The sequence below is a fragment of the Panulirus ornatus genome, chromosome 3 (assembly GCF_036320965.1).
Source record: "Panulirus ornatus isolate Po-2019 chromosome 3, ASM3632096v1, whole genome shotgun sequence".
In the NCBI taxonomy this organism is placed as follows: Eukaryota; Metazoa; Arthropoda; class Malacostraca; order Decapoda; family Palinuridae; genus Panulirus; species Panulirus ornatus.
The window spans coordinates 66,633,181-66,653,633 of NC_092226.1; the positions used below are offsets into that span (position 1 = coordinate 66,633,181).

At 38.3% G+C, this 20,453-nt stretch overlaps 1 protein-coding gene across 1 annotated transcript in view; it reads right to left on the reverse strand.

The window, feature by feature from the left end:
* The window catches only part of tefu (Serine/threonine-protein kinase tefu), a 307,455-nt gene that overhangs the window by 135,949 nt on the left and 151,053 nt on the right, over positions 1-20,453 (reverse strand). The window contains exons 29-34 of the mRNA XM_071688722.1: positions 18,840-19,098; positions 15,908-16,001; positions 15,667-15,798; positions 13,394-13,547; positions 6,393-6,512; positions 2,706-2,860 (exon numbers count right to left, since the gene is read on the reverse strand). Of these exons, the coding sequence (XP_071544823.1) occupies positions 2,706-2,860; positions 6,393-6,512; positions 13,394-13,547; positions 15,667-15,798; positions 15,908-16,001; positions 18,840-19,098 (914 nt within the window). The remainder of the gene's footprint in view (positions 1-2,705; positions 2,861-6,392; positions 6,513-13,393; positions 13,548-15,666; positions 15,799-15,907; positions 16,002-18,839; positions 19,099-20,453) is intronic.

Below are 20,453 nucleotides of genomic sequence, written 5' to 3' on the forward strand. Positions count from 1 at the left end.
TTCAAATGCCCTGGTTCATTGACCAGAGTAAACCACATCGTTCCAATTTATTCTATTCTGTGCACGCCTTTTACACTCCTGCATGTTCAGGCCCAGATCACTCAAAATCTTTTTCACTCCATCCTTCCACTTCTTGTTCCCTTCAACTTCTGATACACATCTTTGTCAACCTTTTCTCACTCATTCTCTCTATATGTCCTAACAGTTGCAACATACTCTATTCTGTTCTCTACAACACACTCACTTTATTACCACATATCTCTTACCCTTTCATTACTTACTTGATCAAAACACCTTACACCACATATTGTCTTCAAACATTTCATTTCCAACACATCCACCCTCCTCCACACAACCTTACAATATTGCTGAAACTACTATTCCTTCAAACATACCCATTCTTACTCTCCAAGATAACATTATCTCTTTCTCCACATTCTTTGTCTCTCCCAGAACCTTAGCCCCTTCTCCCATCCTATGACTCACTTCCATGGTTCCATTTGCTACCTTAGCCCCTTCCCATATCCTATGACTCACTTCCATGGGTCCATTCGCTGCTAAGTTCACTCTCACATATCTAAAACACTTCACTTCCTCTAATTTTTCTCCATTCAAACTTACATCCCAACTAACTTGTCTCTCAACCCTGCTGAACTTAATGAACTTGCTCCTATTCACATCACTCTCAACTTTCTCCTCTCATGCACTTTTCCAAACTCAGTCACCAATTTTTGCAAATTTCTCACTTGAATAAGCCACCAGTGCTATCTCATCCCCAACGGACTGCATACTCACCCCTCTCTCCAAATCTCTTACTTTTATCTCCCTCACCATCTCATACATAAAAAACTAAACAACCATGGTGTTATCACACACCCCTGCTGCAAACAGACTTCAACTGTGAAGAAATCACACTCTTCTCTTCCCACTCGTACACACACACAATCTTACACAAAGCAGGAAAGTACACAATCCATCATTAAGTACACTTAAGTTAGGCCAAGTGAGACTGTTACTGTCCAGATCTGGCGCTGAGAACAGGTTGGGCTAGTCTGGTTCTCTCTGACCTTCGTAATCCACAACCCTCGTTGGTCTTGTACCAAGCCTTTGTTCATGATGTTTGACTCCACCTTCTTGAAAGAGGAGCGAGAGATGGTGGCTCAGGATGTGGGTCATAAGTCCAATGTAGTTTATGAGGTGAAGCTGACAGCCCCCAATATTGCATCTGTACTCATTGACCACATTGGTATGATTCACACTTCCAGAGTGGCATACCATACTGTTGTTCATTACGAGCAAACATGTTTTCGGACTATTGCAGTACATTATTGGTCTAATATCTTTGTCTTCATACTTTGTCCAAAGTTAAGTATTTGTCAAAAATGAAAGATCTTTAATGAAGATACAACATACTAAAAATGAAAGATCTTTCGTGATGATACAGCATACTAAAAATGAGATCTTTTGTGATAATACACCATACTTTAAACTCATTAGAAATGCCTTAGAAGCTGTTAATTCTCATTTTAATCAATAACTGAAGTTGATGTTGAAAGGTAATGATACTCTTATCAAAAGATTTTCATCAATGTCCCCTTCATTACCATACATGTATGTATGGACTTATCAAAACACATAAACCAAACAATCTAGCAAAAACCCATTGTGAGTTCAGTGGTCCCAATCACATAAAAATCATCAAAATGGATAGTTTAGGCCCACTAGTTGGTAATATATCAAGTTCCAATATCATGAACGATGTAGATTTAATTAACACGCTTGATAATATCCAGGTTGATTTTGATTTCAAACTGATAAGTTTTGATATGTCATCCTTGTTCACAAAAGTTCAAGTTGATGAGCTCTTAGAATATCTGGTTGATGCCTTGGTTTATCTTGATTTACCAGTTTCAAATTCTGTGTTTACTGACTTGATAAAATTGTGTATAAAAGACTGTCTATTTCACTTTCATGGAGAATATTATGCTCAAATTTGGTATGGCGATGGGTAACCCTCATTCACTAGTACTAAATAATCTTTACACAGAATTCTTTGGAACAAAATTAATAAGGGAGATCTTACAATCCAAGGCAATCTGGTTTAGATATATTGATGAAGTCCTTTGTGTTAGGCCAACAAACAAAAATTTTTAGATTGCATGATCCACAGGTATGGAAACATGTTTAGCATATACAGAAAATCCACAAATATTTGTTCTTATATCCATTACTACTCAGATCAACGTTACAAAGTTAAACTTATCATTCCAGTCAATGTTCCTTAAGGCATTACGTACATGCAGTCCTGAATTTATTGATGATGAGTTTGACGAGAAATATTCTAATGGATCCAAGTTAAAGTATCCTAGATCTTTCACTGATTAGTCTCTGAAATTGGCAAAGAAATCACTTCATAGTTCCCAAACCGCCCCTTGATACAAAGAATATCTTAGTTCTCCCTTTTTGTGATAATTTCATGTTACTCCCCAGGTTTAAATCCTTTCATGTAAATGTGACCTTCAGCAATAACAATATTATAAAGAAAATCTTTATCAAAAAAGAACAAATACGGAATTTCTATTGCATATTATCAATCAGTGCTGTACAAATGAATGTATTAATGTCAAAGAATAATGTATTGGAGTAGAACTCTAAAAGACAAATCTATCAAAAAGATGTTACAATAATATTTTCTCATTACTTACCTGTTTAGCATGGTGATGATTTTACAAACAATGTCAGCATCTGAAGAATCAAGATGGAGAAACTGGGAGTAATTTCTGTCTTGTATGTAGAATACAGGCGATCCCAGTGAAACAGGGCCAAGTTCTCCAAGGCATTTACTTGCTTGGAAAGAAACCTACAAAGGACAAAAAATTATCTAGATTATCTTCAGTTCACCTGTGCCTTGGTTGCCAAAGGAAGCAAGGAAGCATTACCAGCGGGTACCTACCTATGAGTGCCTACAATGAAATTTAGCCAAAATAGCAGGGATAACATGAAGTGCTTACCTTAAGTCTTGCTTGATGTATGACTATTCTTCTCAGCTGCCACCTGTATCACATACTTATCGACCCTTGGTTTATCTGAGACTGACTTCAACTATATGTCAAGTTTCCTTTTAAATGTTTCTGTAGTTGTTTGTGCATGTAGGGTGAAAAATCATTCTAGCTTCCTCACCTCAAGTTTCCTTTTAAATGTTTCTGTAGTTGTTTGTGCATGTACAGTGAAAAATCATTCTAGCTTCCTGACTGGGCCGTCATATATTTTTCTTACTTCTTTTCAGTACGTTCCACACTATTCTTAAGACTAAACAACTCTGTATCTTTCCTGATGATAGGCTTTTAATTTTTACATATTTTCTTTTATACCCTCAGTTTGTTGTCATGCATAGATTCATATAATTTTTCTTCTTTCTAGACCATACAGAAGCCATTCTTTCAGCCTTTCATGATAATCCCCATGTGTGTGCTCATGAAAACATCAAAATTAATGTTTATTCTCTATAATGTCTATTTCTAATTGTTTTATCTGTGATCAAACAACATAGCAATATTCAATTTTTGGCCTCTTACAAATACACTAAACATTTTCATCAATGGTTAGCTAGCTCTAGGAGAAAAAGTTCTATCATACAACTCACCATGCTATCTGAAATTTAAAGAACACTTACTTCTTTCAAGCAAATATTCAAAAAGAGAGAGAGTGCCAACTCATAAGTACCATCAACAATATTTGCAATTTTGGCAAGGGTAACATGAAGCAATCACCACAACTATTGCTTGTTCAATAAGGATATTCTTAGCTGCGTGTTGTACAAGGCAACGGCCCTCCTGCCCCCTTTTTTCTTGGGGTGGGGGAATCCTCCCCTCTTGCTTTTACTTTTCCAAAGGAAGGAACAGGGAAGGGGGGCTAAGTGAGGATTATTCCCTCTAAGGCTCAGTCAACTGTTCTTGGTGCTAAAGCAGGAAATGGCAAATATGTATGAAAAATATATGTGTATAAATAATTTTCACTGACAGGTTTCTGTCTTTTACAGTAAAAGTTCTCAATCAGGTTTCTGTCTTCTTAAGTGAAATTCTCAGAATCATGCCACTCCTTACTTGGCCCAACAGTGCTATTTTCACAAAATGTTTTATGAATTCTAACTTCTCAACTTTACAATTACATATATTTTTTTCTGACTTGTTCACAACTTCTCGCAGGGTAGCATCAGGAACAGATGAGAAAAAGCCTCATTTGCTTACATTCACTTCTGTCATGTGTAATGCATCTAAGTCACAGGCTCATATCCACAAGCAAACGCTAAGACCTTTCCATGGTTTTCCCAGATAATTCATAAGCTCTGGTTCAGTCTACTGACAGCAAATTGCCTCTTCTATACCTCATTGTTCCAATTCACTTTACACCAAGCATGCCTTTCACCCTCCTGCATGTTTAGGCCCTAACACATAAAATATATTGCACAGTGACCTTCCATCTCCACTTTTGTCTCCTATTTACTTTTCTCCTCCAGCTCTCTCACATACATCCTCTTTGTCAACTTCTCATCACTCACTCTCTCCATATGTCCAAACCATTTCAGCACATTCCATTCAGCTGTCTCAACCACTCTTCCTATTTCTACACCTCTATCACCTTTTTTGTCTTACTCAACCAAATCACCTTGTACCACACACTGTCCTCAAACATTTCATTTCCAACACATCCACCCTCTCCCATACATCCTTGCACATCTCATCTATAGATAATACCTGGCATCCATACAACATCACTGGGACTATCATACCTTAAAACATACCAATTTTTGCCCTCCCTAATAAAAACCTCTCTTTCCACACATTCCTTAATGCTCTAAGAACCTATACTAAACCTATGGCTCACTCCCACTTCTATGGTTCCATTCACTGCCATGTCCATTCCTAAGCACCTACAACACTTCACTGCCACCAAATTTTCTACATTCAAACTCACAACTCACATGTCCCTCTCCCCTGCTAAACCTAGAACTTTACTTTTATTCTCATTTACTCTCATTCTCCTTCCTTGACTCTCTCTCCCAAGCACAGACACCAATTTCTATAGTTTCTCACTTGAATTTGTGTCACTAGCAAACAACAAATGACTCTCCTACCAGGTCCCCCAGCACCCCCGAGATACTGCATACCTTCCCACATCCCCAAATTCTTTCATTTGCCTCTCACCACCAAATCCATAAACAAATTAAATAGCAATGATGCCATGGTGACATCTCACAACCCTGCAACAGACCAACCTTCATCGGGAACCATTCACTCCTTTCTACCTACTCATACACATGCCTTACACTCTTGATAAAAACTTTTAATTGCTTCTAATAGCTTTCCTCTGACATCACATATTCATAAATCTTTCCTCAAAGCATCTTTATTAAGTGACATATGCTTTCTCTAGATCCATAAATATCAAATACAAATCCTTGTCTCTCAATTTCTCACACATTCTTTAAAGCACACACACACACGATCCACACATCTTCAACCACTCCTGATGACATCCCATATCTTTTTAAGTTTGTATGTTTCAATCACTTTCTTTGCTGGGCCTTTATAAAACTTTTAACGCATGTTAAGTTTGAAGAAGCTCCTACCTAGTATACGTAATGACCACTTCTATCGGAAGCTCCTACCTCCTACTTCTACTTGATGTTTCCACCTAATGCTCCTACCTACTATTTCTATCTACTGCTCCTACCATTTTGCCAAAAGGCAGGGCGAACAAACAGAGCTTACCACAGGAACACATCAGCTCAGCTGGTATGTTACCAGTTCCAGAGTGGACAGTCTTTCTCTGATTATTCAAAAACCACAGATTTTAGTATCTAAACTGCCATGAAAATATTTCTTTAAGCTTTCTTTCAAGGTTAGTACTGCTCTTTCTGCCAGTCCATTAGATGAAGGTTTATATGGGGCAGCCATTACATGTTTTATAAAATTTTTCTTTAAAAATTGCTGCATCTCTTGGGACTAAAAATAAGGGGCATTAATCTGTAACAATTACATCTGGCAATTCAAATTACATAAAATATTTTCTTAACAGATCAACAGCAACAGCAAAGGTCATGGAATTAGTTAAAGAACACATTACTTGAAAAGAAGGACTCCGAGGGAAAGTTGCTGAAACATACAAATAAATAACAATCAAGAACACAATTTTGCTAACAATTTTTGTTATCAATCTGTAAGACACTATGAAAGTAAGGGAGACTATTTGATAAGATACAGGTAAGCCATGGAAGAATTTAAATCTACACCAGGGGCATGTCCCAACTGTAAAGAAAGTAAAAGCTCTAAATCTTGTTTCAATCCAAAGCATACCAACAGGATGGAGCATCAAGACCCAAATTCATATACCTTTTCATCACCTCCAGATGCAAGAGAAACAAGGTGATACGTAAGACGGTGTCCAACACTTTCTTGGCCAACTCCAACATTTTCATATAACCCTGCTGTCTGAGCTCTATGAAGCTGTAACTGTAAAAGCAAAAAAGTAAAGGATTTTAGTCCAAAAACATACGAGTACTTCTAAGTATTTCCAACTATCAAGACATTTCCAGCACTGAAATAGCATGGCATAAAAAGAACCATTCAAAAATCTGTCACTACATTTCTTTTGCCTGTTAAATCATACATACTACAAAAATGTAATAGTAGTATAGTAGTTGTAGTAGTACAGTACTAGTAGTAGTAATAGTAGTACAGTAATAGCAGTAGTATGGTGGTAGCAGTATAGTAGTAGTAGTAGCATAGTAATAGTTTAAGTACAACAGTAGTAGTAGTACAGTAGTAGCAGTAGTACAGTAGTAGTAGCAGAGTAATAGTAATAGTAGTAGCAGCATAGTAGTATAAGTACAGTAAAAGTAGTAGTACAATAGCAGTAGTACAGTAGTAGTAGTAGTACCATAGTAGTAGTAGTAGTAGTAGTAGTAGTAGTGGTAGTGGTAGTAGTAGTAGTAGTAGTAGTAGTAGTAGTAGTAGTAGTAGTAGTAGTGTAATAGTAGTAGTAGTAATAGTAGTAGTGTAATAGTAGTAGTAGCAGTAGTGGCAAAATAGTAGTAGTAGAGTAGTAGTAGTAGTAGTGGTGGTATAATTTTGCTTTGTCGCTGTCTTCCGCGTTAGCGAGATAGCACAAGGAAACATCATATGTAAAAATATACATGTCCACACATGCACATTTACATACCTATACATGTCAACATATACATATATATATGCACACAGACATATGCATATATACATATGTACATAATTCATACTTGCTGCCTTTATTCATTCCCGTCGCTACCCTGCCACACATGAAATGAAAACCCCCTCCACCCACATACGCGCGAGGTAGAGGTAGGAAAAGACAACAAAGGCCACATTCGTTCACACTCAGTCTCTAGCTGTCATGTATAATGCACCAAAACCACAGCTTCCTTCCCACATCCAGGCCCCCACATACGCGCGAGGTAGAGGTAGGAAAAGACAACAAAGGCCCTATTCATTCACACTCAGTCTCTAGCTGTCATGTATAATGCACCAAAACCACAGCTCCCTTTCCACATCCAGGCCCCACAAAACTTTCCATTGTCTACCCGAGATGCTTCACATGCCCTGGTTCAATCCATTGACAACACCTCCACCCCGATATACCATATCGTTCCAATTCACTCTATTCATTGCACGCCTTTCACCCTCCTGCATGTTCAGGCCCCGATAACTCAAAATCCCTTTCAGTCGATCCTTCCACCTCCAATTTGGTCTCCCATTTCTCCTCGTTCCCTCCACCTCTGACACATATATCCTCTTTGTCAATCTTTCCTCACTCATTCTCTCCATATGACCAAACCATTTGTTCAAAACACTCTCTTCTGCTCTCTCAACCACACTCTTTTTATTACCACACATCTCTCTTACTCTTTCATTACTTACTCGATCAAACCACCTCACACCACATACTGTCCCAAAACATCTCATTTCCAGCACATCCACCCTCCTCCGCACAACTCTATCTATAGCCCATGCCTCGCAACCATATAACATTGTTTGAACCACTAGTCCTTCAAACATACCCATTTTTGCTTTCCAAGATAATGTTCTCGCCTTCCACACATTCTTCAACGCCCCCAGAACTTTCGCCCCCTCCCCTATCCTGTGACTCACTTCCGCTTCCATGGTTCCATCCGCTGCCAAATCCACTCCCAGAAATCTAAAACATTTCACTTCCTCCAGTTTTTCTCCATTCAAACTCACCTCCCAGTTGACTTGTCCCTCAACCCTACTGTACCTAATAACCTTGCTCTTATTCACATTTACTCTCAGCTTTCTTCTTTCACACACTTTACCAAACTCAGTCACCAGCTTCTGCAGTTTCTCACATGAATCAGCCACCAGCGCTGTATCATCAGCAAAAAACAACTGAATCACTTCCCAAGCTCTCTCATCCACAACAGACTGCATACATGCCCCTCTTTCCAAAACTCTTGCATTCACCTCCCTAACAACCCCATCCATAAACAATTTAAACAACCATGGAGACATCACACACCCCTGCCACAAACCGACATCCACTGATAACAAATCACTTTCCTCTCACCCTACTCGTACACATGCCTTACGTCCTTGATAAAAACTTTTCACTGCTTCTAACAACTTGACTCCCACACCATATATTCTTAATACCTTCCACAAAGCATCTCTATCAACTCTATCATATGCCTTCTCCAGATCCATAAATGCTACATACAAATCCATTTGCTTTTCTAAGTATTTCTCACACACATTCTTCAAAGCAAACACCTGATCCACACATCCTCTACTAATTCTGAAACCACAATGCTCTTCCCCAATCTGATGCTCTGCACATGCCTTCACCCTCTTAATCAATACCCTCCCATATAATTTACCAGGAATACTCAACAAACTTATACCTCTGTAATTTGAGCACTCACCTTTATCCCCTTTATCTTTGTAAAATGGCACTATGCATGCATTCTGCCAATCCTCAGGCACCTCACCATGAGTCATACATACATTAAATATCCTTACCAACCAGACAACAACACAGTCCCCCCTTTTTTTAATAAATTCCACTGCAATACCATCCAAACCCACTGCCTTGCCAGCTTTCATCTTCCGCAAAGCTTTTACTACCTCTTCTCTGTTTACCAAATCATTCTCCCTAACCCTCTCACTTCGCACACCATATCAACCAAAACACCCTACATCTATATATAGATTCATATATCTTTTCTATACTTAATCACTGTTTACCACGTCAGCAAGGTAGTGCCAGGAAACAGACAAAGAATGGCCCATCCACTCATATACACATACATTTATACATAAACACCCATACATGCACATATACATATCAATATATACACATATACATACACATGCACAGACATACATATACAGCTGTCATGTGTAATGCACCAAAATCACAGCTCCCTATCCACATCCAAGCCCCATAGGCCTTTCCATGGTTTACCCCAGATGCTTCACATGTCCTGGTTCAGTCCACTGACAGCATGTCGACCCGGTACACTCCATTATTCCAATTCACTCTATTCCTAGTATGCCTTTCACTTTCTGTATGTTCAGGCCCCAATTGCTCATGATCTTTTTCACACCATCCTTCCACCTCCTTGGTTACCTCCTTTTTCTTATTCCCTCCATTTCTGTCATCCTTTCCCGGTACACCCCATCATTCCAATTCACTCTATTCCGAGCATGCCTTTCACCTTTCTGTATGTTCAGGCCCCAATTGCTCATGATATTTTTCACACCATCCTTCCACCTCCTTGGTTACCCCCTTTTTCTTATTCCCTCCATTTCTGTCATCCTTTACCCACTCATCCTCTCCATACGCCCAAACATTTCAGCACACCCTTTTCAGCTCTCTCATACATACTTCTCTCACTTACAAACCTCTCTCTTATCCTATATTTCCTATTCAGTCAGCCATCCTTAACCCAGCAGGGGTTCTCAACCAGGGGTATATCCCCCACCCCAAGAGGAGGAATTGGGCCACATATTGGCAGACTAAAACTGATGAAATATCGATCTTTCTACAAACTACAATTCTACAGATTGTACATGAATTCAGCCGATATTTTCCTGAACTCAGTGATGATGAGTTGGATTTTGTGCAAAAATGAATTTCTGAATCTGAAGGCTGATTTGGGAGCAAAAGATATGTTCGATGAGAAATCAAAGAGTTTTGGCCCTTAATGTGATTCCTACCCAAAACTGGCAGAAAGAGCTATCCATGCACTGCTTCCACTTGTGTTGACATATCTTTGTGAGTTGGGCTTCTAAACTCCTTTGCTTCATTCAGCAATGAAGTACATTGAAGGTTCAAAATGACCTGCATTGTGCCCTTTCAAGCATTCCTTAACAAATCCAAGGATTGGTGAAAAAAAAAAATCACAGGTTTCTCATTGACTTTAATCTTCATCAGAATAAAATGATTTACAATACCCTGGCATTCTATTGAACATTTTGTTTATTGAAGTATGCTTCAGTTAAGTGTGTTAAGTAATTAGTTATGAATATACAAAAACTACTGTACTTTTATTAAAGCTTTAAAATCCATCAACTACTGTGCTTTTATTCAAGTTTATAATCCATCAAAATTTTCTTTCACTATTAGACCGGTAAAACTCCACTAATAAAGAAAAAATAAAAGATCTTCCGTATTATATTCACATTATTTGAAATGCACCTGATGAGTCAGACAATCTTAGAAAGGGAGGAATGACATTCTGACATATGGTGAAAAGGGTGCATGGGGAAAAAAGTTGAGAATCATGCCTCACATCCACAAAGTATCAACAAGACTACTATACCACGAAACAAACCCATCTTTCCCCTAAACAAAGACAGTGACCTTTCCACACATTCCTCAATGAACTCAAGCCCTTTAACCCCTCAACCACCCAATGATTCATTCTAGCTCCCATGGTTCCATCCACTGCCATATCCACTTCGTGGTATCTAAAACATTGCACTTCTTCCAAGTTCACTCCATTCAGACTCAAACCCTACCTAACTTAGTCTCTTTTCAGTACTAAGCCTAATATTATAACCTTATCATTATTCACATTTACCCTTGGCTTTCTCCATTCACACTCTCTCCCAAACTCAGTCACCAGCTCCAGTAGTTTCTCAATCAAATTTGCCACTAGCACTGCATTATTAAAAAATAAAAACTGACTCACCTCCCAAGCACCCTAACCCCCACCAGACTGCACACTTACTCCTCTCTCCAAAACCTGTGCATTCACTTCTCTCAACACACCATCTATAAACAGACTGAACATCATGGTAGCATCACAAATCCCTCATGAAACACACCATCATCTGGAACCACTCAACCTCCTCTTTATCCACTTGCACACACACCTTACTCTCCCAATAAAAATCCTCAATTCTTCTGAAAGCTCCCCTTCCACACCATATATTCATAGCATCTTCTACAAAGCATCCCTATCAAATGCTTTCTCGAGACTCATAAATGACACAGACAAATCCTCCTGTTTCTGCAAGTATTTCTCACACATATTCTTCAAATCAAACAGCTGATCCACAAATCCTCTATCACTCCTGAAACCAGATTGCTCCTCCCCAGTCTGATGCTCTGTGCATGCCATCACCTCTCTCAATCACCAATCTTTCATATAACTTACCAGATAAACTCAACAAACTTATAGCTCTGCAATTTGGATACTTAACTTTTTTCCTCTTCCCTTTATGCAATGGCAATATACATGCATTCTGCTAATCGTCTAGCACTTCACCATGGTCCATACATAGTGAAAATCCTATCTATCCAATCAACAACACACAGAGTCACCACCTTTCTTCAGCAATTCTACTGCATTACCATCCATCTCAGCCAATTTGTCACACTTCATCTTATACAAGACTTTTATCACCTCTTTTCTTTCCCGAAACCATTTGCTGTGACTGTCTTACTTTGAACATCTCCCCTGTGTGTCTATCTTATTTTGCACATCTCCCCTGTGTGTGTGAGTTTGGGAGTGAGTGCAAAAGGAGGAAATTGAGAAACAATGCATTTAAAATCAAGATTAAGAGATTCAGCAGGTTGGCGAGACAGGTATTTCTGCAAATGAATCTGAAGAGAGAACCTGGCCTGGAAGAGGTGTTTCAGGTACCTGGGAGTGGATATGGCAGTGGACTGAATCATAAATGTGATTGCGGGGGCCAGATTCCTAGGTTCAAGGAAGTGTGTGTGGAAAGAAAGGTCAGTATCTGAAAAAGCACAGATAGATATGTTTAATGCTACAGTGGTCCATATGGTTCAATACTGGGATACAGAAGATGAAGAAGAAAAGAAAAGAAGAAAAGAAAAAAGAAAAGAATCAGAAGAAGAATTAGAAAAAAGAAAAAGATGAAGAAGAAAAGAAAAGAAGAAAAGAAAAAAGAAAAGAATCAGAAGAATTAGAAAAAAGAAAAAGAAAAAAGGAAGAAAGAAGAAGAAGAAGAAGAAGAAGAAGAAGAAGAAGAAGAAGAAGAAGAAGAAGAAGAAAAGTTGGATGTTGGAAATGTAATACCCAAGGACAATGTGCAGTATAGAGAGTGTTGATTCTTTAACAAATTAAATGTAAAAAAGGGGTGGAGCATTAAGCAAAGCATGAAATAAACCTGAATTAGGAGTGCTGAAATAGTTTGGACATATAGAGAGGATGAGTGAAGCTAAACATGTTAAAGGTGGAGAAAGAAATGGGTAGGTGAAGAAGACTGGGAAGTACATGGAAGGATAGAGGAAACAGGCTCTGAGTAACTGGGGCCTGAACATGCATGAGATAGTGAGAACTGGAGCAATTTAGTGTTAAGAGGTATTGTGCTGTCATTAGCATGAATTAGGATATATGAAGTGGTAAAGAGAAAACACAGAAAGGTCTGTAATAGGAAGCCCTAATTACAATGCATTATACATGACAGCTAGTGAATAGCTATGAGAAAATAAAGCTGTTCTTGTCTGTTCTTGGTGCTACCTTGTTAATGGAGAAAACAACGAACAAGTGTGAGAAAATTATCATTACTATTATAATTACCATCATCACCATCATTACGGTGAATGAGGGAAGCTACAGAAGGCTGCAGACTTGGCTGTGCATAGGAAGGTTCTAGTTTTGGTGCAATATACAAGACAGGTAGAGAGTGGACATGAGCAAATCATGTAACATGGTGCAGTATTTGCATTTAATTTTCATCAGTTTCTGAACATCAGAAAATGCCTAAAAAGAGAATGATCATTTCTCATATAACTATATGTATTAAAGTAAAACGTAAAAGTAATATATTCAATAAGATAAATATAATGTCTTGTGCACTCAACGTACCTGTTTCAGCATATGTAAGACTGAGTGTGATTCCATCTGTTCCACAGGCAGAGAAAGAAAATTTTCAACTTCATCACGAAGGGTCAAGTGACCCACACAAGATGCCATTAACTGCTCGTGAAGTTCACGTAGGGTAGTTAGGTTCTTATGCTCTCTGTTCACAAAAGAAGAAATACATACACACACACACACATTTCTACATTTGTATCTTATGTAAACATCAATCTGTAGCACCTAAAGGCAACCAAAATCATTAAATTATAAACAGAGTATATTAAAGAAATTAAAACTAGTAAGAAGAAGGTTCCTGGATTTACTGCAGTATGTATGATCACCAATTCTTTATCATTTATTTATTTATCTATTTTGCTTTGTCGCTGTCTCCTGCATTAGCGAGGTAGCGCAAGGAAACAGACGAAAGAATGGCCCAACCCACCCACATACACATTATACATACACGTCCACACGCAAATATACATACTATACATCTCAACGTATACATATATATACACACACAGACATATACATATATACACATGTACATAATTCATACTGTCTGCCTTTATTCATTCCCATCGCCACCTCGCCACACATGAAATAACAACCCCCTCCCCCCTCATGTGAGCGAGGTAGCGCTACGAAAAGACAACAAAGGCCACATTTGCTCACACTCAGTCTCTAGCTGTCATGTAATAATGCACCAAAACCATAGCTCCCTTTCCACATGCAGGCCCCACACAACTTTCCATGGTTTACCCCAGACGCTTCACATGCCCTGGTTCAATCAATTGACAGCACGTCGATCCCAGTATACCACATCGTTCCAAAGCACTCTATTCCTTGCACCCCTTTCACCCTCCTGCATGTTCAGGCCCCGATCACTCAAAATCTTTTTCACTCCATCTTTCCACCTCCAATTTGGTCTCCCACTTCTCCTCGTTCCCTCCACCTCTGACACATATATCCTCTTGGTCAATCTTTCCTCACTTATTCTCTCCATGTGACCAAACCATTTCAAAACACCCTCTTCTGCTCTCTCTACCACATTCTTTTTATTACCACACATCTCTCTTACCCTATCATTACTTACTCGATCAAACCACCTCACACCACATATTGTCCTCAAACATCTCATTTCCAGCACATCCACCCTCCTCTGCACAACTCTATCTATAGCCCACGCATTGCAACCATATACCACTGTTGGAACTATTATTCCTTCAAACATACCCATTTTTGCTTTCCAAGATTACGTTCTCGACTTCCAGATTCTTCAATGCTCCCAGAACTTTTGCCCCCTCCCCCACCCTATGATTCACTTCCGTTTCCATGGTTCCATCCGCTGCCAAATCCACTCCCAGATATCTAAAACACTTCACTTCCTCCAGCTTTTCATCATTCAAACTTACCTCCCAATTAACTTGTCCCTTAACTCTACTGTACCTAATAACCTTGCTCTTATTCATATTTTCTCTCAGCTTTCTTCCTTCACACACTGTACCAAACTCAGTCACCAGCTTCAATAGTTTCTCACTTGAATTGGCCACCAGCGCTGTATTATCAGCGAACAACTGACTCCCTTCCTAAGCTTTCTCATCCACAACAGACTGCATACTTGCCCTGCTTTTGAAAACTCTTGCATTCACCTCCCTAACAGCCCCATCCATAAACAAATTAAACAACCATGGAGACATCACGCACCCCTGCCGCAAACCAATATTCAATGAGAACCAATCACTTTCCTCTCTTCCGACACGTACACATGCCTTACATCCTCGATAAAAACTTTTCACTGCTTCTACCAACTTGCCTCCCACATCATATATTCTAAATACCTCCTACAGAGTATCTCTATCAAATGCATTTTCCAGGTCCATAAATGCTACATAGAAATCCATTTGCTTTTCTAAGTATTTCTAACATACATTCTTTAAAGCAAACACCTGTGTGTGTGTGTGTGTGTGTGTGAGTGTGTGTGTGCGTGTGAGTGGATAGGCCATTTTTCGTCTGTTTCCTGGCGCTACCTCGCTGAAATGGGAAACAGCAATTAAGTATAAGTAAATAAATATTCTAAATAATGTTGTAAGGAAACAATTTCTAAGTGTAAGGAAGACAATGAAACAGATTGACTGAGGGCATGATTAAATGTAGAATGCATACGTAAATTCAAGCAGCTGTATGACAGAAGAGTGTTCAAAAGATGGGATCTCATAAGCAAGAAACACACTCCATGTACAGTACAAATAGGTAATCCCAAAAGAATCTATACTTACTCATCATCAGGAAGTGGTGGTAAAGCAGCAGCAGCAAGCTGAACATCTGGATGGCGTGTTGTTAAAACTAAGCGTATGACTCTTAATGTCGACTCCTTAACAGACATTGATGTCTTTGTTAGTGGTAACAAACTGTTGAGGGAGAATAAACCCATAAAAGAGTATTCAGTTCTTACAAAATTTGTGTACAAATTCTTGTCCTCACTTACTTTATAACATACTAAAAAATTAATCCACTTACCGTGCAAACAGAAAAGGAATAACTGGTATCAATGAATCATGGCAATTTTCCAAGGCAGCACTACACACCTGGTGTAAAAGCTGATTGCAATGATCTGAAAAGTTAAACACAAAATCAAGAATACCTCCTCATTATTGCATTTCAAGATGATGAGAGTATTCTAAGTGTGCATAAAATAATGTGACTGTACAATATTCTAAATTTCTTTTATCAAAATTATCTAACTCCTAGTTCCATGGGGAGATCAGGTATATGAAGCCTCCAAAATTAATCACACAAGCACATCCACAGCCCATGTCTAATGTGTTACAAGTGAAATTTCCAAACATGTTAAGTGCTTTTCGTATTTTTACTTCATATGCTACATCCATTCAGTAAGCGAGATCAACACCTCTATTCATATCTCCATACACAAAATACTTCTAGTGCACCAAATTTCCAAGAATCCCTTTACCAGTTTTGTTCCAAAACCACTGTCTCACTGCATTATTCATCCTTTCCAGTGTCTACCTCTACTTCCTGTACTATTATGCATATCCTATGCAAACCTACCACTTTCCATACATTCCCGAAGGAATGTGCCTTTCTCATTATCTCTTCACACTGCATATCTATCCATCTTATATTTTTCATTTCATTTATCCACCTCATTTCAGTTACACTACTTAAGTTATCCATCCATCTCTAGTGATCTTCTTTTTGATGTATCCAGACTCCAAATATCAGTACTGGAACACGTACTCCTTCAGGATGAATATTTTCCCATTCCTCAGAGCTTTCAGTTTGCTTCTAAGTTTTCTTCCAAGCAAGTAGTAAGACTAATTTCAACTGCAGTTTTCCTAATGCTATTCTTTTTTTAACACAAACCCCCTAAAAATTCAACTTTTACATAACTTTTTTTGTTAATCACAAAATCTGATCTTACACTCCGATCTCCCTTTGCATACAAAACACCCCAAAATTCAACTTTTAATAAATTTTTTGTTCTTCATCACAAAATCTGATCTTACACTCTGATCTCCCATTGCTTACAAAAACTAGCAACTTAAGCAACCTCCTCCTCCACACATCATTGAAATGGCCCATATTGCATTTCACATTTTTTTTCTCTTGAGCTAACTATATACCATCATCAGAAATTTATGATTCACTTAGATTTTAGAAAAAGCCAAAGGATGAAGGTTGATGAATCAATACAAAAGGATTTAGCAGTAATGTAAATGGCACTAAAATTGAAAGGGAGTTGAGAGATGTAAGCCACTGATGATTTTTGGACTGGAAGAATATTACAATTTAGACAAAAAGTAAAAGGCAAAGAGAAAGAATCAATGCCAATCAAACAATTACTAAAATTTACAGAAATGTTGAACATAGTTTCTGGGATAAAAGAAAGGAATAAATTAGTGGCTGTAATCAAGACTTAAATGCATGTTTACAAACAATATGCAGTCTCTAGCCAGGAGGAACTTTGGCAGGCTAAGAAACTTAAAATCAAGGTGAAAAAGTTAGTTACTGACCAGAAGAGATAGATCAGTACTGGAGAAAGGTAAGAGCAGAGAATGAATTCAGAATACAAAAATAGGCTATGTCATATGAAGTAAGAGGTCATACCACTTGCATCACTACTGCAGAGAGATCAGAAATGTTATGTAGTGGAAACTATCTAAAAATGATGTACACAAATGCAGATGGACCAGAAGTAAAGGGTAAAGAGCTGGAATTCAAAGACTGAATCAGGGAAAATGTATCTGATATTGTTGCAGTTGCAGAGTAGATGATAATCTACCTATGAGATTAAATCACACCAATTTTGTTCAAAGGGATACATTACAGCAAGAAGGAAAAGAGAACCAAAGGAATAGGAGGACTGATCCATTTAATAAGAGACAGCCATAACTTTGAGAAAATACTGGAAGCTGGCTCCATCTAACAACAGAGAAGAGGAGGAGCTGCATTATTAGCAAACAACAACTGATTAACTTCCCAGGCCATATCATCCCCTACAAACTGCATACTCACCCCTCTCACCAAGACTTGCATTTACCTCCCTTACCATCCAATCCATAAACAAATTAACAACCATGGTGACATCAGCCACTACTGCTGCAGACCAACCTTCACTTCGAATCATACAGTCTCCTCTTTTCCTACTTGTACACATGCCTCACACCCTTAAAAATGTTTAGTCAAATTAAAAGTTGGTTGCAATCCTACAATCATTCACAAAAGTGTTCATTACTGAAATCCTTAAGCTCTACAATAGCATCCCAAAGCAGCAGTTCTTTCCCCAGCCTTAAATCTCATCCTAAATGACTTCCCATCATGTTCTGCAAACCAAAACATGAAAGGTCTCTCTAGTGAAGATGACCTCAATTGCATCACAGAGCCAGGACATTACTCAAGCAACAATAAAATACAACACTACAAGTGGGAATAAGAACGACGGGTTACTCAGCGGTTAACAAAATGCAGGATACAGAATCAAGTTGGATATGGAAATAGAGAGATCACAAACCAGGGGAATGACTAAATGTATGTATGAGAGATGAGAAGGAAGAGACAAAAAAAATTCAAACAGCTGAAAGGACAGAAGGTGGTGTTATATGTATGAGACAATAAGAGATGTTTCAATATATGAAATCAAAAGAAATCTACCAAAGTCATGGTGAATGAAGACAGTTCTGCTTAAGCCACTCTACTGAACATATGTAAAAGCATATGGACCACAGGTAGATTGCGAGTTTCTTGCAGGTAATACCTTTACTTACTTATGACCATATCAACACACAAAGTTCTGTACATATTTTCAGTAATGTTAATGCATCTTGAAAATAGTTAGCATACAAAGTGTTCTGGGAAAATTCGGTATCACTATCAACTGCATGATGTGACATTAATAATTTAGATAAAATAAATAAATTATAACACTTACCTGCTAGATATGGAGCTAAATCTTGAAGTAAAGAGGTGTAGCAGGTGAGAATATGAACTAAGCTTCGGATGATGTAAACTGACACATTTTTCAGCTTTTTTATAAGGGGTAATACTAAATCAATGACAACAGCTACAGATGACAGCGCAAGTCGAGCACTGTGTGGGGTACAGCTTTTTCCTTGGTATTCTAGAATACCTAGGAACACCTTATGTAGTTCGATTCTTCTTGATGCAAGAACAGTTACCAGGGAGATCTCCTAGGTTAGAAAATAAAACCATTACTTTGTTTTCTCATTTTCAATCCTATTTTCCTATATGCAGATTGATGCTCAAGCAGTGTGTTATGACCTTTCACTGTCTACATGGTCCAATTATACATAAAAATTCTTAATCTGTTACTATGGCCTCTAGACTAACTTCAGAAAAATAAAGAAATTGGTATACATAAAATATCAGTAACATGCCTACATGCTCATAAAACTTGTAAAATATCACCTACAAGTTCTAATGACATAAGTGTTAAAAATCAAACTTTGACAAGAAATATGCATCAGTTAAATTGAACGTACTAACTTTAAGGCTAATGTATGCACTCTCCAAAATGCCAGGACTTCAACAATATCGTATGTCATCAATAACTTAACTTCTTATTCTAAGAGGTGAATCATGCAAATTCAGCCTCTAAAATCACTCAATACACATCTAACACATATTTCGAATACATGAAAGTGAAACATGAACTCCAACACTTAAATATCTTTCAAAATTGTTCACCATTAGTTCCATTTGTTAGGTGAAAATACAGTTCCTTCACACCACTATATACAAGAAACACTTCAAATGCATCTGATCTCAAATCATTCTCCTGGCATCCTTATATGAAATATTAACTGACAAAATCAATTTGCTCATAGCAGCAATGTATCTCATCTATACTATGGCTTTACTCCTTGTACCTTCAACTTTTCTGTATAGAAGCAGTGAAAAGTTTTTATCGAGGATGTAAGGCACGTGTACGTGTAGGAAGAGAGGAAAGTGATTGGTTCTCAGTGAATGTCAGTTTGCGGCAGGGGTGCGTGATGTCTCCATGGTTGTGTAATCTGTTTATGGATGGGGTTGTTAGGGAGGTGAATGCAAGAGTTTTGGAGAGAGGGGCAAGTATGCAGTCTGTTGTGGATGAGAGAGCTAGGGAAGTGAGTCAGTGGTTGTTCACTGATGATAGAGTGCTGGTGGCTGATTTAGGTGAGAAACTGCAGAAGCTGGTGACTGAGTTTGGTAAAAGATGTGAAAGAAGAAAGTTAAGAGTAAATGTGAATAAACGCAAGGTTATTAGGTTCAGTAGGGTTGAGGGACAAGTAAATTGGGAGGTAAGTTTGAATGGAGAAAAACTGGTGGAAGTGAAGTGTTTTAGATATCTGGGAGTGGATTTGGCAGCGGATGGAACTATGGAAGCGGAAGTGAGTCACTGGGTGGGGGAGGGGGTGAAGGTTCTGGGAGTGTTGAAGAATGTGTGGAAGGTGAGAACGTTATCTCGGAAAGCAAAAATGGGGATGTTTGAAGGAATAGTGGTTCCAACAATGTTATATGGCTGTGAGGCATGGGCGAAAGATAG